Below are 24037 nucleotides of genomic sequence, written 5' to 3'. Positions count from 1 at the left end.
AAAAAAAAAAAAAGAACAAGTAACAGACACAGAATTATTGTGTGAGATGCTTGGAGCGAGTAGAGGTAGAGTGTGGGGAGTGTGAAGGGGTCCAGACTGTGAGCATTCATGGAAAGGAGCTGAAAGAACATGTCACTTTGGAAATCTGGAGTTGTTACAAACACAGAAGTAAGCCTAGCATTCCTAAGTGTGTTTTTGGACCTGCATTGTCCCTTAAAACTCTCATGCTTACTGAGGCAACCCTTTGAAGGGTGCCTGGATTTATGAGGCACCACAGCTATGGAAGGGTGTACGGCTGGCTGTCAGGGCCTGGAAAGGTCCGTCCACTCCTGCTCCTAGGAGCCTCCCATCTTTCTCTGCTTCCTGAAGGCCATGAGGTGCTCAGCCTTCACTGTCACACCCTTTCTGCCCTGTTGTTTTTGCCATCCATGGCCCATCTCTGAAACCATGAGTCCAAATAAACCCCAGCTTCCTAGATGGGGGCATCAGGTATTGTGTCTCAGAGATGAGGAAAGTGTCTGAAACAATGTGCTCCCTAGAGCCAGAAGTTCGCTGGGTAGTGTCCTGGTGACAGGGCCCGGGCAACAGTCCTGTGTGCCTGATTCTGGGAGCAGACAGGCAGGCAACTCTGGCAAAAGTGAGGTCAGGCTGCAGTCCCTGGCAGTCTCTACCTGCATAGCTCTAAGAAAGAGTTCTGGAGCGGCTTCCTTCCCTCACCTCGTGATGGCCTTTTTTTCTGAGAAGATCCTCAGACAGAAGTCAGCCTCTTGATGAGGCTCGAAGGTGCTGGGGACCAGAATGTACTCCCCTGGGGGCAGCCGGAAGCGGTCGGAGACTTCCCTCAGATTGATGAAGGTCTTGCTTCTGGCCAGGGACGCGTGGTACCTGAAGAAGTCTCTGCTCAGGTGTCCGTGCTCTTCAGGGCTCTGCAGGGGAAACAGGGTGCTCCAGGGGCCATTTCTTTTGGCTCCTCAGACACAGTCCGGGGTAGATATAGACCTCACATACGAGGGGATGTCTGGGAGCTCAGAGCCCTATGGGCACACTGAGTGCACACTGCTTCCCTACCTGGTAAATGGCGTAGCCTATGGTCAGCATGTCAGCACCAAACCTCTTGAGTTTCCGTCGATCTTTCTGCATCAGGGCTACAAGGAAAGTGCACCCATCCTGGTCTTCATCCTGCTCAGTCAGGGACAGCTTTATCTGTGGATTGGTCCAAAAGGTGTCTGCCACGTGAAAGAAGGGGGTGGGTTAGCGTGACTTCCTTAAAAGTATGAAGAACACCCCCTGACACCCAATTTTACCCATCCCACTAGGTCTTCCCAACCAGAGAAAATGTATTTTCCTCTTCTAGCTCCAATCATCCCCTTTCCCTGCTTCTTGTGATCCCCAACAAGATCTCCAGGGTCTCCTCTTCCTTTCCACTTCTTTCCCAAGAATAGTCTACTCGTTCTAGTCTGCTTAGAACTTCTTTTTTCCACTTAACATTTCAGGGGAGAGTGCAGTGAGCTTGTGCCGTCCATCATTTGAGGAGATTGGACTTTACTCCCGCTGCAGGGATGATCTCTGGCCTATCACAGCCCCTTTGGCCACACAGAACTGGCACTCAGCTCACAGCATTCACCGGGCCACACTGGCCTTTCCAGTGGGAGGGAGTCTGGACTTCTGTGTGGCTGACGTTACAGGCTCTGGCTAGGGTGTGGGGAGGGTCGAGGAAGGCCCGAGTGTGGCTGGCAGCCCTCCTATGTTTACAAAGCAGGCCAGTCTGGGGAAGAAGTCAGCACAGGAAGGAAGCAGAGCAGAGAGTGGCCAACAAATGGAGCCTGAGCCCTGATGGAGCTAGGCCTGAAGCCTAACCTACTCCTCTGCATGGTTGAGCTTGTAGGACAATTAATCAGATATGACTTATGATTTCTCTTTCCTGTACTGGTAATAACCCAAAAGGTAAATATTCCAAGTGATAAAATGGAGTTTTCCCTCAAAATTCTTGAGGCTTCCTACTGAGCCTCTATAGCTTTCTTTTTGCTGGTCATCCCTGAATCTTGAAGTCCTGCTCTACAATTTAGGCTTCCCCAAGGTCCTGTCCCTAACCTTTGAGGTCCTGGGCTGGGCTGGATGCTTAGAAATGGCAGCCAGAGTGATAGGGAGTCACCTACCCAGGAAGTTGCGGCAGCCTCCAGCTGTGGAACCCCGGACCCAGCTTCCTTGGTGGACTGTCACCTCCCACTTGTGGACAGTGTCCTCCTCCAGGGCATCGGGTGTGAGGTTGCAAATCTCCACCTTGTCAAAGTGGGCCTTGAAATCCTTAAATGCCATCCTGTAGCAAGATGAAGGGTTGATGTATGAAGGTGACAGCCATGACACCATCTGTCCTCTCCATCAGCCACCCATCTCCGGACTCCACAGAATGGGGAGGCAGAACATACCACAGAAAGGTAAAATAAAGATTTTATTTTATTTTATTTATTTATTTATTTATTCATTGTGTGTGTGTGTGTGTGTGTGGCCAGCTCAGCCCACCTGGGGGCGGGGCTGGCTGGCATGTGGTGCTGGGGGATTGAACCGCGGTCCCTGTGCTTTGCCAAGCTTGTTCCAAGTAGGTGCTTTAGACCACTGAGCCATCTCTCCAGCCCCAAAATAAAGATTTTAAAGGGTGGGAAAAAGTAAAGCTAGCTTGACGGGAAGTGATAAGAGCTAGAAAGGAAAACGAACTACGAAGTGCCCAGGCTGGAGGGTGGATGTCACCCAGGCAGATGTTGGGCAGGCATTGTGGGTGGAGGCCTAAAGGTTTATCATGTGAGTCAATTTCACTGGCTTGGGAAAAACCTCAGAGATTGGTAAGGTGCACTTCTGGGTTGTCTGCTTTGTCATGAAGGCATGGCCTTGGGGACTGTCTAGCCCCTGGCCCCTTCCTCTTGGGCTCTTTCCTGGCTCTCTGCTTCCTGGCCATGGCTTAAGCAGCCCTTCCACCAGCTCTTCTGCTGTGATGTTCTTGCCTTGAAGCCAGCTGAATCTGGACTCGATCCCCCGAACCATGAGCCCAGTTAAACCTCTTCTTTAAATTGTTTTCTCAGGTATCTGATCACAGTTATTGCAGCAATCTAACACTTGATCTAAAGCAGACTGACGAGATGAGAGGTTCTCCGGAGTCTTGGTGCAGACAGAGAGAGGCCTCCAGGCAGACGGAGCTTGATGCATTCATGGCTTGCCAGGAAGGCCAGTGAGGCCACGAGACCAGTCACATATCAGTCAGGGACAAGATCTGGAGCAGTGGGGGAGGAGGGCTAGGCAGAAGGAGTGGCTTTCACTAGGAGAAAATGGGAGCCACTGAAAGGTGACCTGGCCAGGGAGGAAGTCCGCTCCTCACCCCTGGAATGGAGGTGGAGGTTTCTTACGGTCCAGCCCCAGGATATAAGCAGTATCCAGATTTGTGAAAAACCTAAAACATATCTAGAGCTGCTGAGGGCTTGGATGTGGGACGGGAAAGTGTGAAAGAGAGGCTGTGGGTACTCAGCAGGAGGCGCAGGGGATGGGGTGTGGTACTCCCTTGAGCTGTCTGTGGGCACCGGGAAGTGTGGCACAGGTGAGGGTGCTCGACTCTGAAGTCCTGGGGAAAGGTGCTAAGGAGAGGAGCTGTGGCTGTCAGTGTGAAGAGGGTCTGTGAAGCCTGGACCCAGTGAGGTGGCCCAAGGGGTGTGAGTGGGTAGCAAGGAGAGAGTCTATACAGTGAGCCCTGGGTCTGATGCCACGAGGCTGGGGAGGAGGAGGCCTCAGGGCAGAGCCGTGAGCACCCCCAGAAGTGAGGTACCAGAGTGTCATTGTGACTGACTGAGAGGAGAGGCCACAACCTGTAGTAGGCCACCCAGCAGGCTGGAGGCCATGCTGGTGGTAGAAAAGAAGTAGGTGGTAAATGCACTGTCTGTGGCTACAGTCAGAATTCACATGTTGAAATGCAATTACCAGCATAATGGTCTGAGGAGGTGGGGCTCTGGGAGGTTGGTTGGGTCAGGAGGGTGGTACCCTTTTGGGTGGTATGAGTGACTTTAGGAGATCCCAAAGAGTTCCTGGAGCCCTTCCACCTTGTGAAGATGTAGCAGATTCCCCTAGACATCATGTCTGGCTTCAGTATTGGGAGGAATGCATTTCAGTTGCTTAGAAGCCCCAGTCCATGGCATTCTGTTATAGCTGCATAAATGCTCTGAGGGACCATGGAACTGTGGGAGGCTGAATCATTGCCTGCTGAGGCCATGCCTGGGAGACAGGAGAAGCTGGACTATTCGTGTGACTTGGTACTGCTTGGTGCATTTAGGAAGTGCTCCAAGGAGATGAGCCCAGCAGGAGCTGATAGGCTGCAGGGCACAAAAGGAATTAGGGCTCAAACCCAGACATGGGCAGTGGCAGGGCTAGAGGAGGTGCTGCCTCTGGATCCTAAAGTGAGATGTAAAACTGAGAAAGATTCTAAAGAGGAAGGGCCATCAGAATGTCCACTGGCAGAAGAGCCAGCCCCACGGAAAGCCCAGCGCAGGGGTGACCTCCCCATGCCTGACATCTAGACTTCTGAACTTGCTACCTTCAAGGCTGTATCACCAGACTGGCTGGGGAGGGAGTGGCGTGGGCATCCAGGGTGCCAATCTCCACACTCACTCGAGCAAACTGGATGGCATGGAGAGGGGACATGAGACACTGAGCAGGATGTCTGAAGCTCTGCCAGATGGTCTCTGGGTGGCATGACCTCCCTGAGTCTCATAAACAGAACAGAGGTGAGAGGGTCCCCCACACATCACCAACATCTAACTCCCTACCAGCTCTGGTGGTTGTGAGGGGTGAGAGACAAATGTATTTTATGAAGAAGGAAAGAAAAAAGGAAGGAGAGAAAGAGAAGGAAGGAGAAAAGGAAGAAGAGAAGAAAGAAGGAAGGAGGGAGAAGCAGGTGCATGCTCTTTAGCTCACCATGGCCCACACTGCCACAGCTAACACAGAAATGCAAAGGAGAGCACCATACCAGAACTCCCCATCGTCAAGAGCAGAGTGACACAGGCGCTTCTGTTCAGTGAGGTCCACGGAGCGCCATTCAGGAGAGCTAGAAGCAAAGAGAGTTGGGCTTTAGCTATGGGGCAGAGCCTTCCCAGAGCCCATGGTTGTCACACAGGGGGAGAACATCCTGTCCAACACCTGCTCACTAGGCCCCAGGATGTGCCCAGGGTCTCAGGCTGGGAGGCCACTGGCTCAATGCAAGGGCTGGTCAGACAGAGCATCTCTAAGGCTGCCCGGGGACACTTCTTGGGACCACATGAGCCTCCTGAGTAGATCACTGAGGGATAATTGCTAGGGAGTGAATGCAGGGGGCTGCTGAGTCATGGGCCTTGGCCAGTGGTCAGTGGCCACCAGAGAGAACCCCTGTGATTACTGCTTGACAGTATTTCAGGGATCCCACCTTTGCCCATCACCGCTGTACCCCACACCATTCACTGAGGTTGCTCTTAGCTGGACCTAGAGTCCTTCCCAGTGCTAAGAGGAATGAAATATCCCCAGGGATAAGAATTCATCCATCTGTGCAGGCATGCAAACAAAACACTAGGGTAGTAAAAGGCTGCCTGCTTGTAGAAGTCAAGCTTGGGAACCAAGTTTACCCACAGGAGGGCCTGAGGGCTAAAGCAGGGAAGTGAGGCTGCCCCAGGGCAGGGCAGGCCCAGGATGAAGCCTTGGATTGGGATTCCAGGGAACACCCTTCTCCTCTTTCACAGATACTGATAGCCTTGGCCCATGCACACTGGGACCTACAAGAGATGGCACCTGGCCACTGACCTGTCGCTCCACGACCCATTCCACTCCACCTGACCCCAAGGGTTCCGAACTCTGATGAGCTCAATTTTCTGGCCTCGGAAATTTACCTAGAATAGAGAAGTAGTTGGGAAACATGAAGAGACAGAGTCATGGAAATTTGGCCCTGTTCCTCAGTGAGCCCATGGGTGCATCTCCCTGGGGAGTCAGCTGAAACACCCTGAAGGTACACAACAGCATCGATGTTTAACCACCCTTGGGAATTTTCAATTTCCTACTGAACTGTCGTTAGCATTGCCTATGATGTCATATTAGTCATGACAAAATGGTTATGCCACATCTGGGAAGCAGACTGCAATTAACAAGAACTTGGCCCACCTTCAAAAGGAGCTTTTTGTTCAGACCAGAATCTCCTGGAACCCCTGAGCTGTATCCATCTGTGGCACCTCAGTGTCTGGCACAAACAGAGTGCCCCCCAGAGGTGCTCAGGGAACCCACTCCCTGCCCCCAGGTGGGTGGGTAGAAGCATAATCCTGTGTGCTGGGAATTTAAACACAACCACAAACCAAACATTCCACCTCCTAGATCCCACTTCCTGTGCTCTGGGGTCCTGGGAGGGTGTCCTCATGGACAACTCTTAAGCAAGTAAAGTGACAATTCATCCAGGGCCTCACGCTCTGAGGGCACAGGGGCAGGGGATGGAAGTGGCATCTGAGAAAAGTTGGGAGTGAGAGGCTGAAAGAAAAAGGCTTTTGTTCATCAAGCAACCAGAGATCTCAGCTACCAGATTGCTTAACACTCATGCACTGGACATAAATTGCATTCTGATAAGACCAACTCAAGTAGCATGGACTCGACAAGGTGAGAGGTGTGGCTTGCAGCCCAGCTTGTAGGAAGGTCACTGGCTGAAAGTGTCCTGAGAACAGCAAGCTCCTTGCAGGTAGAGAGAAAGCAGGATCAGGAAGACAGGAGAGGGAAAAGAACAGATCTCTGTACTTAGAACAATATTTAGAAGACACGTCCTAAAAACCGTATGCCACTTAAGGGAGCAAGCATTGGGACAGGAGGGGATGGGAAAAAGGTGGGAGGAGCCAGCACAAGAGCTGAATTCTGGAGAGTCCCAAAGAATCAGACTGCATCTTAGACCTGGACAGCAGGGAGGAGGAAGGAAGGGTGCCTCTCCTGCCAGGGACTCCCTAAGCATCCATCATTCAGGACGTCATCAGCCCTAGGAGCCTGTATCCCCCTCAGACAGGTCTGTCGGGGACCCTCCTCCAGGCCAACCATTCAGTACGAGTGGGGTGATATTTCGTAGGGTCTGGATGCCCAGGACCAGCATCTCCTGGACCACAGCTGCAGGAATGGCACTTGGATGGGTGCCCAGATATTTGCATAAGGGCTGGTCTGGTTATTCTGTGCAAATGTTTTTGGGTGAGCTAAAGTTTAATTTGGCAAACTGAGCAAGCAGAGGGCCTCTTACTGTCAGTGGGCTGCCCCACTCTATAGACCTGAGAAGATCAGAAGACAGAGGAGGCTGAATTTGCTCTCTGCCAACGGTGTGGGCTGGAGCGCCAGTCTCTTGCCCTGGGGCCAGGACTCATACCACTGATCTGTCTGTGCTTAGGCTTTGCTTCAGATTCAGACCGGAACTAAGCCATGGGCACTCTTGGGGCTCCAGACTGCACTGCAGTTGGCAGATCACAAGACCTCTCAGCCTCCGTAGTCACACAAGCCAACTCCTTGTTTTCTCTGGAGTACCCTAATATAGGACTGTATGAAGTTGGGAAACAAGAGAAGATGAAATAAAAAGACCTCCAACCAGACAAAGCCCAGGTTTGCATGCCTGAAGAATAATTATGACCCTGGAGGAGTCACCTTGGTTCCTCTCTTGTCTGTTTTGTTTCAAGTCACAGCCTGCCTCCTTTAGGGGAGACAGTCTCTGTAACATCTACAAGTGGTTTAAGCTGTGATGCCTCAGACAGGACCATTGTCTTGTCCTTCCCTGATCCCTGCAGGGGGGTTCCAACCCTACCTGGTCAATCCCCGTCACAGTGTAGGCATGGCCCTTAATAAGACCGAAAGGTGTCCGGGCTTCAGATTCTGCAGCGTTTCTTGCCTAGAACGGGAGAAGAGCAGTGTCAGGCCCAGTAACTAAGATGAGCTTTCCCTACCAGGCCAGCCCAGGTCCCTGCTCAGATATCCCTGCCACTGTCCTTTCTGCTCTCCACCTTTCCGCTTTCTAAGGCCCTGGCCATGTGTACGGGTGATGTGAGTTAGAAACATAGGACAGCGTGAACATGCTCCTCAGTGACACAGGCCAGTCCCCATCTCTTTCCAGAATGAGAAGACCCTCAATCCCAGCCAGGAGGATGTCAGTCTTCTGTCCTCAAAGAAAACCCAACCATCACCCCCCCCCCCACAGTACTGCATGGGGCAGGGGACATAATCGCATTTACTGAGGGGATGCTGGGAGGCACACAGCATGGTCACATGGCTGTGTCACAGATGTGAACTTGCAGAGGAGATGACAGTTTATCAGCAAAGAATAAAGGTTAATCCAAGAAGATTTGAATAGATGAGATACAATTATATCTGTGATGTATGCATAGAGAATTTTTTTTGAATCCTCTTAGATTTCCATTAGAAAACTATATGGTAAGGTCTGCCCAGTGAAGTTCAGGCAGCGTCCCGCAGTGTGGGTGCAGTGCGTGTGTCCATGTGTGCAAGCAGAGGTGGGAAGCACGGGCCCCACGGCCTCGCCAGGTGGGCTGGGAGGTGCAGGAAATGTGCGCGTGAGGAGGTGGGAATGCACTCACCTGATGGCAAGTTTACCTTTCAGGAAAACATTAAGCAAAAACTTAATGTTTCATCTGAAGAATTAAAACCCTATGAGATCCCTGTTCGCCTCTGGAGCCTCTCAGGGTCCCGCAACACCCAGCATGGAGCCTGCCAGCAACTCACGTCTATGGAGCAGCCCAGCAGGGAGCCACGCCCAAGGGCCTTCTCCAGGATCTGGTAGAAGTCCTTCGGGGCCTCTCTGGTGAGGAAAGTCTCAGCCACGCCACCAGTGAAATCCTCCATGGCCTCGATGGTGCTGCCCCCCTTCAGTGCCTCGTAGCTCCCATTCAGCCTGCAGGGTGGTAAGGGGAGATGGCTGGGTGGGATGGAGGGAAGCGAGCAGGGTGCGGACTCCTGGAGGCCAAGATTGGGCTGACCTGGGGGCAGTGAGGTGTGGGGGTGCAGGGCAGGGCTCTCCCTTGGGTGCCTGGGGGTTTGTGTCTCAGTTCACTGCCTACAGGCCTCCCTAGGGGCTGGCTCTATGTGGGCTCCTCCTCTCTCTGGACAGACATCTCTTTCATTAATATGCACTTAGTTTTAATATATATGAAGTGAGATAAAAAAAAATGGTGCTCTAAATGAAATTTTTGCGGTAAAAAACACACCGCCATTAATCCACTCACAATATCCCATTATGGTTTGAACACACTTTGCCTGTTGCTCTTGCCATTTTCTGAAGCAGCTCCAGAAGACTTCTTTCAGGAGTGCAGTCTGCTGTGCTGTTTGTGGCTGTCTTCATGGTCTCAAGTAATTCAAACTGTTCACCTTTTGTGGTCATTTTGATCTGACATCACCTCATCTGTGTGTCTGTGCTCAGACATCTTGGTGTGTCTCTGTGTGTGTCTCTGTGCCTCTGTGTGTGTGTGTCTGTATGTCTGAGTGTGCACGTCTGTGTGTGAGCTCACTTTCTGGCACAACGGGAGATTCCAGGCTCATCCTGGGTATTTCCAAGCCAGTCCTAGCATCAGCTTTCCTCTCCAAGGGGCAGCTTTGTTTTTTGTGGAGTGGCCATGGAGGTAGGTGTGGCTACTTCTGGGGGGTTGTCGTCATTACTTCTGAGTCCAGTCCACTGACAGAGCACGGGGAGGAGCAGACGCAGGGCCCAGAAGAGCATGCGCACCCCTCGTGATGGTTGTCTCTGTCAGATGCAGTGTAGTCTGTGCTGCTGTCTCCAACTCAACTCAGCCTCCATGTGGGCCAACACAGCCCCCGTCAGCTTGCCTGTCTGTCACCTTCAATGCCAATGGCAGGAAACCCAGCTGTGCTATCAGCAGACCTGATGTTTCATTTGGCCCAGACAGCATTCCATCAGGACTTCATGCCTGTACCTCTGTGAGGAACAACTTCATCAGCATGGCACAATGTCTTCAACCTTGATGCACACAGGCAATGCACCTCTGCCTGAGGCTGGCACTCCAAGTCCCCACCTTTGCTGACTTCATTTCAAAAGTTTGTGAGAAGGGCCAGCCAAATAGCTCAGCAGATTAAAGTACCTGCAAGCATGTGCAGGGGCCAGGAGTTCAATTCCAGGGCCTGCTGTGCCAGCCCCGCCCCTGGGGCGCACTGAGATGACAATTGAGACTGGGTGTGGTGGCGTGCACCTGTAATCCCAGCACTTGGGAGGTTGTAAACAGGAGAATCACTACAAGTCTGATCTAATAGTTAGACCCTGAACACCCGATAGACCCTTCCCTAAAATACAGAAGAAAAAAATTTGTGAGATACAGTAAGACCCCAACTTACAAGACAGTTCTGTTCCAGGAGAACATTCATAAGTCAGATTCGTTCATAAGTCTGCCAAAGTAAGTCTTATACACTCTGACACAAATATATAATCTACAGCATAAAAACCAGGTGTGAGGTCTGTTCATATCTGGGAAGGTTTGCAGAAGTCGGGGACTCGCTGTCCTTAGTCTGACTTATCACACTAAGCATTGGTAACTTGTTTCCACTTATATGAAGTTGCTTGGTGGTCAGACCATACAAACAGACCGTAGAACCATCCTACCAGTGGCTGGGGAGGGGACAGGAGGAAGGGTCTGTGGGCACAAGGCTGCAGTTCCACAAGAGTTTTGTGTGATGGATGCAGAATAGTCGGAATCTTTCAGTGCTACTGAGCTGTACACTTTAAATGGATGAAAAGAAGCTGAGTGTGGTGGTGTTGAACTGCAATTCCAGCATTCCCGGAGCAAGAGGCAGGAAGATTCTAAATTCACACCCAAAGCTGAGCAACTTAGTGACTTAGCAAGACCGTGTCTTAAAAAAGAAAAAATTAAAAAGGGATGCAGTTGTAGCTCAGTATGAAGACAGTCCAGTCCCCAGCAATTCCAAAAATAAATAAATAAACATAAATTTTGTGTCATCCAAATTATACAACTGTTTTTTTAAGGCGGAAAGTAAAGGAGCCGGGGGAGGGGACAGTTGATGTCTCTACATGCAGGTGACACTGTCTGGTGGGCAGTCTGAAGAACCCACCGTGGTAGGCACAGCCAGATCCCTTCCCCACTCCTTCCACAGCTCTTCCCAAGGCCGAGTTGGTGCCTCAGGCAAACAAATGAGACACATGTGGTCCCAAGGACAAGCACAGCTACCCAGGAGACCTGCGGTGCATACTGTGGGCCTGTCCTGCTTCCTCCAGAAGCGGCTCTCTAAAGAGGAAGTGAGAGGGCAGTCTGTGGGGGCCAGCACTCACTTGGCATAGGCTTTCTCCAGCAAGGCACTCCAGAACTCACGGTGGTCGGCGGAGTGCAGGAAGACCAGGCGGTCCCTGAAGGTGGGCAGGCGGTCATCGATCACCACGTCCAGCCATTCACTGTGCTGCCAGAACTAGGCCAGGGAGATGGGGGGAGGGTAAATCCACGGTGTGCACCCCTGGGGAGTGTCACCCTGCTGATCTTCCCTCCCAGCAAGCTCCCTCGGCATCTGGAGGAAATCCCGAAAGATGGGCTTTGTCCACGAGACCACACACCGAGCCTCCACCCTCCAAGGACATCAACTCCTAGATGCAGTGTCCCCCGTGGAAATGGAGCTGGATCAGCATGGAGTCACACGTGAACGCTGCAGTGCTCTGAACTGTATTTCTCTTCCATGCCAAAATCTTGGGCAGGAGAAGGAGGGTGGTGTTGTGGGTTTGGATCTGCTCTTGCTGGCCCAGTCCTGTGTTCTCTGCTCAGTTTTAGGCTCCTCAGCATGGTCCTTGGCTGACAGGTGGAGCCCTAGCTAAGGTCTTGGCCAGTAGACTTAGGTTTCCTGAATACCAAGGGTGGCGGACATGTGGAGGGAGCATCTGTGTGTGTGTGCTGATGTGCAAATGTGTGCACATTGTGTTCACTCGTGTATTACATATGTGCATGTGTGCGAGCTTGTGTGTCTATATGGAACAGGAGGGGAGGTAGAGTGATCCAGGGCCTGGGTATCAGCGCTCAGTGTGCCCTATTATCCCTCGGAGATGGATCTTCTCACTGTTTCTTCCCTACAATTGGCCTGCCAGGTTCTCAGGTAGTCACCGAAGTGTCACAGTAGCAGCCAGGCACAGTGGCTTTGGGAGCCAATTTGAATCTTGCCACACTATGGCTCAGCCCCAGCAAGCTACCCAGTACCCAGGGAGATCCTTTGTCCAGGCCTGAGCTTCAGGCCTTCTGCAGAGGACAGAGGCTAGGCAGGGAGTATGGTGCCAGCCCTGTGCAGGGGCTGCTGGCTTTCCAGTTTCATTGGTCTGCACTGTGGTCTAGGAACACAAGAAAGAGCATGGGAGAGGGGACTGAGGAGGGACAGTAGAGAGCCTGGCAAGGCCAATCTCCACCTGGCCAGAGGGAGTGCAGTGGAGCCCCCAAGGACATCAGACAGTTCTTAGGCTCTAGGTTCTTCAGCTACTTGTAGTTGTGTGACTTTAGATCAGGCACTTTCACTGGGAAGTAAATTTGGGGGCTGAGCCATGTCACCTCCCAGGGTGACGAATGCCCTGAGCTTCCTCTGGACCATGCCCCATGTGCTGCTCTAATGCCTGGACATTACTGCAGCACAGAGCCTGCTTTCCATGTGGCTCAGCACTGTGGTGCACACACGCGCTGCCACATTCCTCCCAGAGGTCCCTGTGGTACAAAGGCACAGGTAGCCTCCTGCAGGGCCCCACAGAGGTAGACCCGCTGGCTTAGGCCTCCTTACCTGGAAGTGGAATATTCCTGCATAGCCAGGCCCGAAGCTCTGGTCCTGAGGGACCACTCTGACCAACGCCTTCTCATTGAGTGTGAGGGAGGCGATGGCAGCCAGCAGCCAGCAGTCCCCTGCAGAACAAAGGCTGTAAATCACACTTCCATTGCCAATTCTCAGTGGCCAGGGAAATGCTGTGCCGGGGACGTTGGGAGCTCCAACAGCCACATATGTCCACATTTTTAAAAATGGCAGATTTCCAGCCAGGTCTGCAGGACTGGGTGAGAGAGAGGATTGGGACAGCCTGGCCGTGTCTCGGGGCATAATTTTAGGGCCGCTGTCTCTCCCAGCCCACGGTTAGTTTAGAGGCAGCAAGACTCTGGTGGCTCATTTGCTTTCAATTATCTTGCAGTTTCAATTATCTCGAAGTAAAGATTGATTAATCTACTGAACTCCTCAGCGGTCTTCTGGAGGTGCTCTGAGAGGTGAAAATCTATCAGAAGGGGTTTGGCCTGCGTTACATGGCAGTGAGGGCCTGGGTCTTGGTGCCTTGAAGTGTTTCCCATGCCGCTGTGGGATAGGCTGAGCAGATACTTGGGAGCATCCATTTACCCCACAGGACTGGCCAGCTGGGTCCAGATTTGTTTGCTTTCAGTAGACAGTGAAACAATGAGATCACACTTGGCTTGGCTTCCTGAGAGTTCACATTTCCTGGAAGTCCAAGTTGTACCCAGAATGCATGCTTCTGTCATCTCTCTCTCCACCTACTACCCATTTGTGCATCTACCTACCTTCCTTCCTGACCGTCCCATATCTGCTCTCTAACTCTGCCTCTTTCTCTGTCTCTCTCCTATGGCCTGAACCTGCCCCTGCCCTATGCAATTTGTGTTCAAACTCAAGGGCCAATGCAGTACTCTCAGAGATAGATCTACCTATCAGCTATCATCTACCACCTTATTATCTCCCTACCTACCTATATTTAGCTCTGTTACCTATGTCTATTTAAGCTATCACTGAACTCTATTAATTATCTGCTCTGTCTGCCTTTCAGCAGTAGCTTTGGGACTGTTTAGGGGAGCTGAGGTATTCCGTGTGGGGGTTCCATTGTGGCCTGCCTTAACCTACACTGTAATTTGGAGTCTGCACGCATTTGCTGTGTTTGTGCTCCAGCTGATTCTACTATTTTTCTTTTTAATTTTCATTAGCACATATCTGCAGAACATCATAATTCATTCAGTGTGGGGAGTTGAGACGTGTACGTAATACATCTCTTTATTTTGCCAGCAATGGATTTAAGTCTTTATCAAGTTAATTACCACAAACACAGATGAAGAGCCACACTAGTACTAACAGATGAAAAAACACATAAAGCAATTGTAGTAGACCAAGGTCCGCCTCTAGGTACATTGGCTATACTGGATTATGATAATTTTCCTCTCTCTTTTCTCATTGCCTGTCTTTTATTTTGCTCTGCTTTGTTTATAATGTTGGTTTCTCATAAAAGAGAAATCACGGAATACTTAAGCTTGTGTGTCAGATTTATTTCGCTTAACATTATGGTCTCATGGTGCACCCATTTTCCTACAAATGACTCAAGTTTGTCCTTCTTTATGACAGACTAATACTTCATTATGTATAAATACCATATTTTTTATCCATTCATCTGTTAATGGGCATGTAGACTGTTTCCAAGATTTAGCTATTATGCATTATGCTACCATAAACATGGATATGAATGTATCACTGTAATAGGACTTTATCTCTTTGGGGAAGGCACCTAGAAGGAGCACGACTGGGCCAAATGGGTTTCCTGTTTTTAGCTTTTTCCCTGGAGTCTCCACAGTGAACACAAGAGCTAGCGTGATGCTGTAGTTAGGAGTACGGCCTCTGCAGCCACACTGGCCCTGTGTGAACCCAAAAAGCCTGTCCACTACTTCCAAGACCTTAGACCAGTTGCTCCGTTCCTTAGCCCCAGTTTTCTCATCTGTCATTTGGCGGGGTTGGGAAACAGAAAGCAGGTACATTAGAGGGGTGTTGGCAGGTGGCCGGTCCACACTGCAGGAGCGGCTAGCCATGCTGTGAGCTCCCGGCCAGTCTCAGCCATGGGCAAGTGCGCTGCCAGAGGCTGGCAGTGTGAGTTTCTCGGAGGTTGCATGGCAGGGCAGCATGCTGGGGAGAAGGCCCAGGAATGGAGGCTGGGCCATCCCCTGCCCTATGGCCTGCTCCTCCTGCTGTGTGGGTGGCTCAGAGCAAGTCCCACTGCCACCTCTCAGCAGGTTCCATTCCCTACACTTACCCAGCTCCCCCTGGCAGATGTCAGTCCTGGTGGCACCCCCCTGGATGAATTCTGGCTGTTCCACGATCTCCTGGGGAAGGGCAGAGAGGACTGTTGGAGTGTCCCAGGTGCTGATGCTGCCCTATTGGGTAGGGGCACACTCTGTATCTGATTCAGAAGGTGATGTCTTGTGGGACAAGACCTCAGGGGCTGTGTGGTCCCCGTTTCCCTCCTCCCTGCCCCTTTCCTCTCTGCTTCTTTGTTGCCATGTGATGAGCAGCTTTCCTCTGCTTCACCCGTACAGCATGATGCTTCAGCTTTATCATGGGACTCCAGCAGTAGAGCCAGTTGACTGAAACCACGAGCCACAGCATGCCCTTCCTCCTCCAAGCAGCTTCTCTGGGCATTTTGTTACAGCGACTGAAAGCTTACCACACACCCCCTTGCTATACCGGTAGTATAGTGCACATCTGCTCTTAAAGTACATGCAGTTTCTAATCATTTCTCATATAAACCCATCTGGAGAGCTTCTGGAAAAGGCTGGGCTCCTGGATGCACCCGAAAACGAGGCCTGGCAGAAGCAGGACACCCCAATGCCAGCCCCTTTCCCTGAGGCCTTGCAGGTCCCTCATTCTACCTTCAGCTCCAGGAGGCTCCCCTGGAGGCTTTTCATTGAATGACTTTAATCTCCAGTCCAGGACAGACAGCAAAGGCAGCTTCATGGTGTCCCTGTCTGCAGGTGTGACCCTCCTGGGTCTGTACCAGCCATGCTGCTGTCCCCTTCTGTCTGTTTCTTTCCAGATTGAGCTGGGTGCTGAACTCACTCCCACCTCCTCGCCCCTGGGGCTCCTATGCAGTCACCTGGCTCTGTGCTCCTGTTCCCCTGAGCTCAGCTGTGTTTGACAAGAAGGTGGTGCCAGGAGGCCACCTGTCCCCACACCAGCTGGGCAGCTGCATACTTGCTGCTGAGATAGGCAGGATACAGGTCAGCAGGAACCCAGGCACACCCCAGCCACGGGCCTTCTGCAGAAGACTCCGATTCAGATTTCCCTGACCCTATACCAGGCCCGCTCCTCCATGCTGCGAGGGAATGTGGGAGGCCCTCCCAGTGCTCTGCTTCTTACTTTCTAGATGTCACCAAGACAGAGAGCAAAGCCCCCTGACTCCAAAACAGACAAGCTGTGTTTTCAGGACCAAGGAGCAGACCGAGGGGACAAGGGCAGAAGCGGTTCTGAAAATGAGTACCCACTTATTTTCAAGGGCAGTGGACCTGAACAAAGGGACTGAGACAGGGGTATGCAAAGGGTAAGGGTGGGGCTGGGAGGCCCACTGTGGGGGTGTGGGCAGGGCATGGGAGAGGCCCTGGGGGTGGGCTTGACCAAGGGTCAGGACCTCACAAGGGAGACAGCAGCGGTACAGATGGGTGCCTGGCCTCCAAGCCTGGGGTCTCTGTAGCCTGTTCCAGGAGGAAAACTGGGGGTTTGCAGTACCAGGCCATGGTGAGGGCAGTGAGGGGGAGGCGGGTCCCAGGGCAGGGAGGGAGCAGTACGCTCACACACACAGCGTGGGTGACAATGACCCTGCTGACTGCTGCCAGGCTCCTGACTCAGCGCTCACCCTGTCAACAGACTGTCCTCGCTGAGGCCCCGGAAGTGAGGGGGCTATTGTCCCACTTTACTTATTTACTTTTAATTTAATTTAATTTTGAAGAGTAAAAACAAGCAAAAACAAATAGAAAAAAAAAAGAAATAATAGGTATGTTACAGATTTTCAAAACAGGAATAGTTAATTAACAAAGGTTGTTATATTTTCTATTTTTATGATCAAGTCTGTTGCTCACACTAACAGATACAGTTATGCAAGACTGGGGAAATAATTGAATATTGATGCTTGCTTTCAAGAAATCTTAATTTTTTTCCTTGTCTTTTTTTGTTTTAATTTATTTTAAAGAGAGTATAATAACTGATAAGATATTTCTGTGATAAAATCAGCATGGTATTGGCAAAAAAAAAAAAAAAATCCAAGGATCAATGGAACAGATTAGAAGATAGAAATACAGCTACAAACACACTTAGACATCTTGTCTTTGTCAAAGGGGCCAAACATGTTCACTGGAAGAAAGATAGTCTCTTTGACAAATGGTGCTGGAAAAACTGGCTCTCCACATGCTGAAAACTAGAAGTAGATCCGGGTCTATCACCATTTATTAAACTAAAGTCAAAATGCATTAAAGATCTAAATATTGTCCACTTTATAGAAGAGAAAGCTGAGGCTCTGTGTGAACCTCTTTCAAGGAGGAGGCTTGCCTCATTGCTGGAAGCTTTAGGCCCCAGGCAAGGCCACATGCCTGGGGGCACTACATGCCAGGGCCAGTCAATGGGCCTGAAAACAGAGGTCTTGTCACCCAACTTTGGACGACTCTGAAAGGTCACCTCGAGTTAGGCTGAGGCCTTCATGGGACTATAGTGTCTTTGAAGCTGTGATTCTCTGAATGCCATGGGCCTCCTGAGGTCTGGAGAGGAGGTTGCTAGTTGCAGAAGCCTGGGCTGTCAGCTGGTGAGAAGGGGCTCTGCTCAGGCAGGGGACAGTCCACCATGGAGCCTCAGGCACAGGGGCAGGCTGCGGAGGAGCAGGGGCGACTGTCCTTGAAGACACAAGGGAAACTCAAGCAACCTAGGCTGTCTTCTCTCCTACTTGTGGCAGCAAGAGGGGCAGGGACTCAGCTGTCACTCTTCATGCCTTCCCCACCCTTGCCCTCCTCAGGGCTGACCTAGGCCACCAGCCCCAGGGTCCACGCCCCCAGCCCCCACCCAGGGCCTCCAGGCCACTCTGATCAGAGCTGGGCTTGGGGACAGTGACATCTTGATCACACTGCTCCAGGAGAACGTGACTGGGCTGTGGTGGACAAGAACCTTGGACCTGTCCCAGGTGACCACACCCAGCCATTTTTTCATTCTGGGAAAGTCCTCAAGCAAGTGCTCAAATGTGCAAAGTGCGTAAGTGCGGCCCCCTGCTGCTCTATGCGAGCAGTTCCTGCAAGTCCTGGGTCTGAGGACAGCAGCCAGTGCTCAGGGCCTCTAGAGATCAGAGGCAGAGACCAGAGGAGAAGCCCGGAGGGGCCTTGGAGTTGCTGGGAGAGCTCCAGAAAGCTGACACGGGGGCTCTGAGCCGCGGCGGCTGAGCAGCTGACCGTGGCTGGGAGCTGCCGGCAGCTAGGACCTCATGGAGCCCGAGCCCTCATGCACTGAGAGCCTGGAGCCAGTAATGCGGCTGTTTTTTGTTGATTTCTATCCATATTAACCAAATGAACCCACTGCTGCGTGGGTACAATGGGAGAAGATGCCTTCTTCCTCCATATGCTGAGTTTGGAGGGTGCTGGAGGAAGGGAGACCAGTTAGGAGGGAAGAAAGCTCTTGGGATTTCTCAGAAGGAAGGCTGAATCTCCCGGGGACAGCTTTGTCACACTTATGAGAGTCCTGGAACACCTGAGGTAACTCACCCCTGAACCAGGGTGGGCACAGTGGCACTGAAGGACTCCAGAGGTCAGGCCTATGTGTCCTCATCAAAGCCGTCTCAGGACACTGAACAGAGCCACACATGACCCGGAGCATTTCCTAAATTCTTTGAGCTTTAATTGCTAAAATTCAACCATTGGTAAAGTATGAATCTACTTTTTTAAAAAAATTAAAAATAAATCTCAATTCAAACAAAGAAAATTTCAGTGTCCAATGACTCCGGTGCACTTTATCATTTCTACTTTGTCAGTTTTCTGCCTTCCCTTCACCTTGGAATGGGTGGAGACCCTTCGGGGTGCTGGAGGCTGAGAGCAACTCAGTTTCCTCTTCAGCCATCTCCTCCCTGCCCCTCCCACTCCCACTTCCCATCTGCCTCAGCCTGAGCGGAGGCCTCCGGTCTCTGCCAAAGGGTTCTACGTCAGGAGAAGGAGCTCCTGGAAGTGGCCTGAGGGAGGGGACACAAATGCCACACTCAGGCCAGGAGTCGCAAGGTCCAGAGCCCAAATCTGTCTTGGCCTAATGACACACTGGTTGCTGGTGACACACTGTGATACACAAGCATTTCTCACTACTGCATCTCATTGAGTACAGACTGGGAGCTGCTCCAGGACAAGCCCCATACCTGCCATGACCAGGACCCCAATTTTCGATGGCTGGTCAGAAATCTTCCCTCCCAGGACAAGGCCACACGCCCAAGGCAGACATCACCAGCATGTCACAGCACTGCCCATCCCAGGCCCGGCACCACAACAGTTTCTGGTTAGTCACACAGTTTCCGCAACATGGAAACTGTCCAGTTTCTTGCTGAGGCCTGGATGCTCATAGTGGCAGTCCTGATTCTGTTTGCCTGAATCCAGGAACACATGAATGGTCAGATCGCAGCCCCTCTCCCTCCTGTTGTTGCTATTCAGAGGTACATGGCACTAGAAGGGGGGAGGACAGGCATCACTAGGTGGGCTGTTAGGGTGGGATCCCTTCTGGAATGGAAGAAGTGACCAGAAATTCCCAGGAGGAGTGAAGCAACCTCAGCAGGGAGGTGAGGATAGGGTGGTATGAACTGTCTCTGGGAGAGCTCCAGGGTCCTGATCCTTGCCCAACCTGCACACCATGGTGCCCTCTGCTATTCTGGGCTTGTGTGGACCCAGTTGACTCCATTTGCAGCAGTGAAGGGCTGTGAGCACCAGCACTGAGGCTGATGTCTGGGTGAGTGGGGTCCTGTAAAGGCTCCCGGGGTGCCCACCTCTGCACATCCAGCCCAGGAAAAGAACATTGCTGTTTTCTTGGCACCCTAGGGCAAAAGAAAAAGCTGCCAGGCCAGGCCAGGCTTTGCCCTCCTGGGCTGACACATGAGCCTTTCTATAACCCTGTTTCCTGGGAATCCTGACTACTTGGAATCCTGCCGCTGATTAAAGATGCACCTGCCGCCTGCAGCCTGGGCAGCAGCTCATGTGCCCACTTGTCCATGTACTGAAGGTAGGAAACAAGTCCAGAAGGCCCCGAGGGCTATGATTGGGCCACTCAGGGGTCACATCTCTGTCCAGGCCACATGCAAATGGCCTCTATCTTCCTCGGCTTAGTGTGCCTACTCATCAAATCGATGAAGTGTGTCCGTCACATAATCTGCCAGTGCCCTGGCCTCATGCTGCACTTAGCCACATGCAGAGAACAAAACTGACTTTTGAGTGGCTTTAATGACCCTAAGAGAGTTCCTGGGGCCCTTCCCCCTACTACTAGGGTCACTGGATGCTCACGATTCCCCTACATTTACCTGGTGTGAGTTGTTTACCCCGCAGGTGAAGCCTGGAGCAAATAAGTCAGTGCATGTAGTGTGCACATATGCAGTGGATGCATGCGATTCCTGCAGCCGTGTGTGAACATGCATGAACTCCCTGCTGCCTATGACAGGAATGAGCCACAAAGACCCCACCACTTCATAGGCACAGCCTTGGGTGCTTTGGCCCTGCCCCTGAAAAACCCAGCCGGTTTATATATGTACTTTTATAAAAATGCATCCACCAGGCTGAGGAGATAGCTTGGTGGTCTAAGCACCTGCCTGGCACCTTGATCCCTGGCACCACATGCTGGGATGTCCCCCCCATGCTGAGCTGGCCACTGAGACTGGGAGTTGTGACACATGCCTGTAATCCCAGTGCTGGGGAGGCTGAGACAGGAAGATCATGATGAGTCCAAGTTGCATAGTGAGAACCAGTACTATGTAAATAAATAAATAAATAAAAGATTTTAAAAAATTTAAAAATTCATACGCTATGCCTTTGACACATGAACAATATTTTACTGTCCAGAGATGGAGAGAAGTTGTCATGAGTCCTTCATTACTGGTAATATGAGATGCAGAGCTAATGATGTAATGAGGATGCCAACAGCAGTAACCATGACAATGCTGCCATTTACTGGCTCTAGTCATTACTGGTCCTACTTTACAGAAGAGCAGACTGAGGATCTTGCCCCCTGCACTCCTGCCTTGTGTACAGCCATCCTGCACCCCTCTAGAGCCACTTCTGGGCAGGACCCGTCCAGATGGAGCCGCACCTGGGGGACCTGGTTGAGGGGCGAGCCCGACGCACCTGGCACTGCAAATACTGATGATGCATCCCAGGCTCCTGCTGGAGGCCCTTAGGGACATCACCTCTGTTCTGTGGGGACTGTGGGGCGGCTCTGAAAGAGCACCCTGCTTCTCCCTAATGCAGTTGCAGCAGGCTGAGCACTGGCTGTGCTGGGTGTTCTGTAACATGATGCCTCGTGGGCTCCAGCTTGAGCCGTGGTGCAGGGAGGTGCCTCAGCTGGGACCCCCATGCACAGTCCAAACTGCCCCACCACCTCTGTGCTTGCTCACTCTTGGATTCTGATAGGACCCTTGTTCCCATTCCTTACTGCAGGTAAGAACCTCTCTGTCTAGGTCCCTAGCCTTGGGAGGGGTCAGGGAGCTGCAGGTGAGGGACTTCACTCAGACACCCTGGGGTCCCAGTATGGTGGAGTCCATAGCCCATGCCCCACCATGCACACACACTGCAAATCCTTAACAGCAGGTGCAGAACTGCCACCATGATGGTTTACACAGCCATCCTGGCAGCCCTCCTTCCCTGCTCCCCAAGGCTTTCCACCCTCTCCCCAAATGCCAAGTCTATATCCCACCCTCCTCGCTCACTTACCCCTGGCCGCTTCCACACAAAGGGAACCTGGGGCCTCTCACTGAAGAACAGGGAGGCATTGCAGGCAGGGAAGTCTGTGTCATCAAATAGGGTGCCAGCCTGCAGACAGTCCTGCCTCAGCTGTTCGAAGCTCTGGCCTGAGGAGTGGATGGTCCGGGCATCCTGGGGGACAGGGTGTGCCTGGGGCCCTGGAGCTGGGTGCAGGTAAGGCATGGCTACCACCAGGCTCTGGTTGGCAGTGGAAGGAAAGGTGGAGAAGAGGCAAGATGTGTGTGCTGGCTGGCGAGGGTTCTCAGTGGCCCTGGCTGGGTGGCCTCATCTCTCCTTGTTTGCTGGGTGCGTCCCTGTTAGACTAAGAGGGGCTCCGCCCTGATGGCAAATAGGAAGAGAGAACCTTCTGCCCGATCAGGGCTCTGGAGAGCTGGGGCAGCTCTGGCAAATGCTCAGGCCTGGCAGAGAGAGAAACTCGGCTTAATGCACAAAGAGACACAGAGGGAGATTGCGGCAGGGAAAGAGGATGGAGGGACAGGAGGGATATTAGGGCAAGAGACCGAAGTGGTCTTGGGGGTGGGTGGCTGGAGGAGGCTATGCAGCATGGTCTACAGTCCTGGCTGCTGAACCAGAAAGGCAGAGTTTTGCGGTGGAAAGGCGGACTGCAGTGGTACGTTGGAGGTGTGCAGAGCAGGCAGTCCCCTTTGGGTTTCTGTCGGGGTGGGCAAGCTTTTCCTGTAACAGCCAGATGCGAACACACAGTGGACTGTGGGCCGCAGGTCAGAGAAGCTGCTCGCCTCTGCAGTTGCTGCAGTTGGAGATGCCGCATGGCTAGAGACAAGGGGCCGAGGCCCAGGAAAGCCTTCTCCCCAAAGCAGGTGGAGTTGGTCTTTCCGCGTGTGCAACACTGAGACAGAGTGAGCTCAGAGCTCCTGCTGCGCTCTTCTCCAGACCTTGCTTCCATTGCATTCCTTTACTCAGAAGCCCCCAGGTAAAGCAGCAAAGAACAAAGGCCTGTGGGTCCTCCACCTTTCCAGAGCCCCTTGCCATGCTTCCAATCAGGGTGGGTGCCTACCTTCTCCTTTTTCCTTCTTTCCAATAAAGTCTTATTTTCTAAACTTGTTGTCTTTAATTACTTACTGGTACTGAGTTTATAATCTGCTTCAGCCCCAGCTGAGTGGCAGTGCTTGTCTACCTTGGAGCAACAATACCAATCTATAGTAAAATTTGATATATAAATTAGGCACAGTAAGAGATTAACAATAATTGATCATAAAATAGAATAATTATACCAGTGTACTGTAATAAAAATTATTTAAACCTTGTGGATTATTTCCAGAGTTTTCTGTGTAATACTCTGCTACAGTTTATATCTAAGTGTTCCCCAAGATCCTCATTTGCTCATAGGTGGGGCTGTTGGAAGGGGACAGGGTTTGGACTTGTTTGGAGAGGCAGGTTACTGGGGCCTGACCTGGAAGGGCTTGTCTCCCTCGTCCCCACTCCTCCCTGGCAGTCTGCTTCCTCCTGCCAAGCCATGAGCAGTGTTTCCTCTGCCTTGCTGTCCAACACCGGCTATCGACAGAAACCTCTACACACTGAGAACCAAAATCAATCTTTTCTCCTTTAAGTTTCAGGTGATGCATATTTTCTAGGCCGGCAGTGAAGGAAGTAACGAAGATGTGCTCTCAGGCTGTGGTTGCTTGGCGAAGGTAACTAGAACGGAGGGGGGCACCTACTGTGCTCACCAGGATGCAGGCAGGACAACTACAGTGGCTTCATGGTCCCTCAGCTTGGAGCAGCTGGAAATTCCTGGTCTGAGGGGATAGGAAGGGAGCAGTGCCAGGCGGGGCAGCTGGGATCTGCGGAGGAGGGTGCCGTCCCGAGGCCACTGAGGGGCTGGGGCAGAAGTTGCGAAGTTGAGGCGAAGGAAGCCAAGGAGCCTGTGAACTGTCCTCATATCAGCCTCCCAGCAGTCTCACAGGGTGGAGAGGGTGGCAGAAGGTCTCAAAGGACAGCCATATGTGGGGCTCAGGGTTCACCAGCCTGAAAGTCCTGCAGGTGAAATTGGTTTGGGGTGCAGGAGGAACAAGATCCCTCTTGCGACTTTGCAAACTTGTGTGCAAACTTTAAAGCTGTTTAAAAAGGCTTTACTCATTTTCATAGTGATTATAAAATTTAAATGCAAAAAATGCTGACCAGAACTTGGACATCAGGCAGTCTGAGAATATGAGGAGAAGCCTCAGGCCTGCTTGAGCTGACTAGTGACACCCAGGAGTGAGCCAGGAGCTGGTCCCCTTGGGCTTGGGGAAGGAGGGAGA

The 24037-nt window shown here is 51.8% G+C and overlaps 1 protein-coding gene across 1 annotated transcript in view; it reads right to left on the bottom strand.

Annotated features, from left to right (window-relative positions):
* Capn9 (calpain 9) overlaps positions 1-22006 on the bottom strand; it is a 37644-nt gene extending 15638 nt beyond the window's left edge. The window contains exons 1-11 of the mRNA XM_004640819.2: positions 21729-22006; positions 15065-15134; positions 12784-12902; positions 11312-11445; positions 8743-8911; positions 7814-7897; positions 5806-5891; positions 5003-5080; positions 2157-2317; positions 1069-1226; positions 718-926 (exon numbers count right to left, since the gene is read on the bottom strand). Coding sequence (XP_004640876.1) covers positions 718-926; positions 1069-1226; positions 2157-2317; positions 5003-5080; positions 5806-5891; positions 7814-7897; positions 8743-8911; positions 11312-11445; positions 12784-12902; positions 15065-15134; positions 21729-21941 — 1481 coding nt within the window. The 5' untranslated portion in view covers positions 21942-22006. The remainder of the gene's footprint in view (positions 1-717; positions 927-1068; positions 1227-2156; positions 2318-5002; positions 5081-5805; positions 5892-7813; positions 7898-8742; positions 8912-11311; positions 11446-12783; positions 12903-15064; positions 15135-21728) is intronic.
* Between the last annotated feature and the right edge of the window lie 2031 nt (positions 22007-24037).

This window comes from Octodon degus, unplaced genomic scaffold (genome assembly GCF_000260255.1).
Source record: "Octodon degus isolate 3935 unplaced genomic scaffold, OctDeg1.0 scaffold00127, whole genome shotgun sequence".
Taxonomy (NCBI): domain Eukaryota; kingdom Metazoa; phylum Chordata; class Mammalia; order Rodentia; family Octodontidae; genus Octodon; species Octodon degus.
The sequence above is the reverse complement of the archived record's forward strand: the minus strand, read 5'-3'. Positions and strand labels throughout refer to the sequence as shown.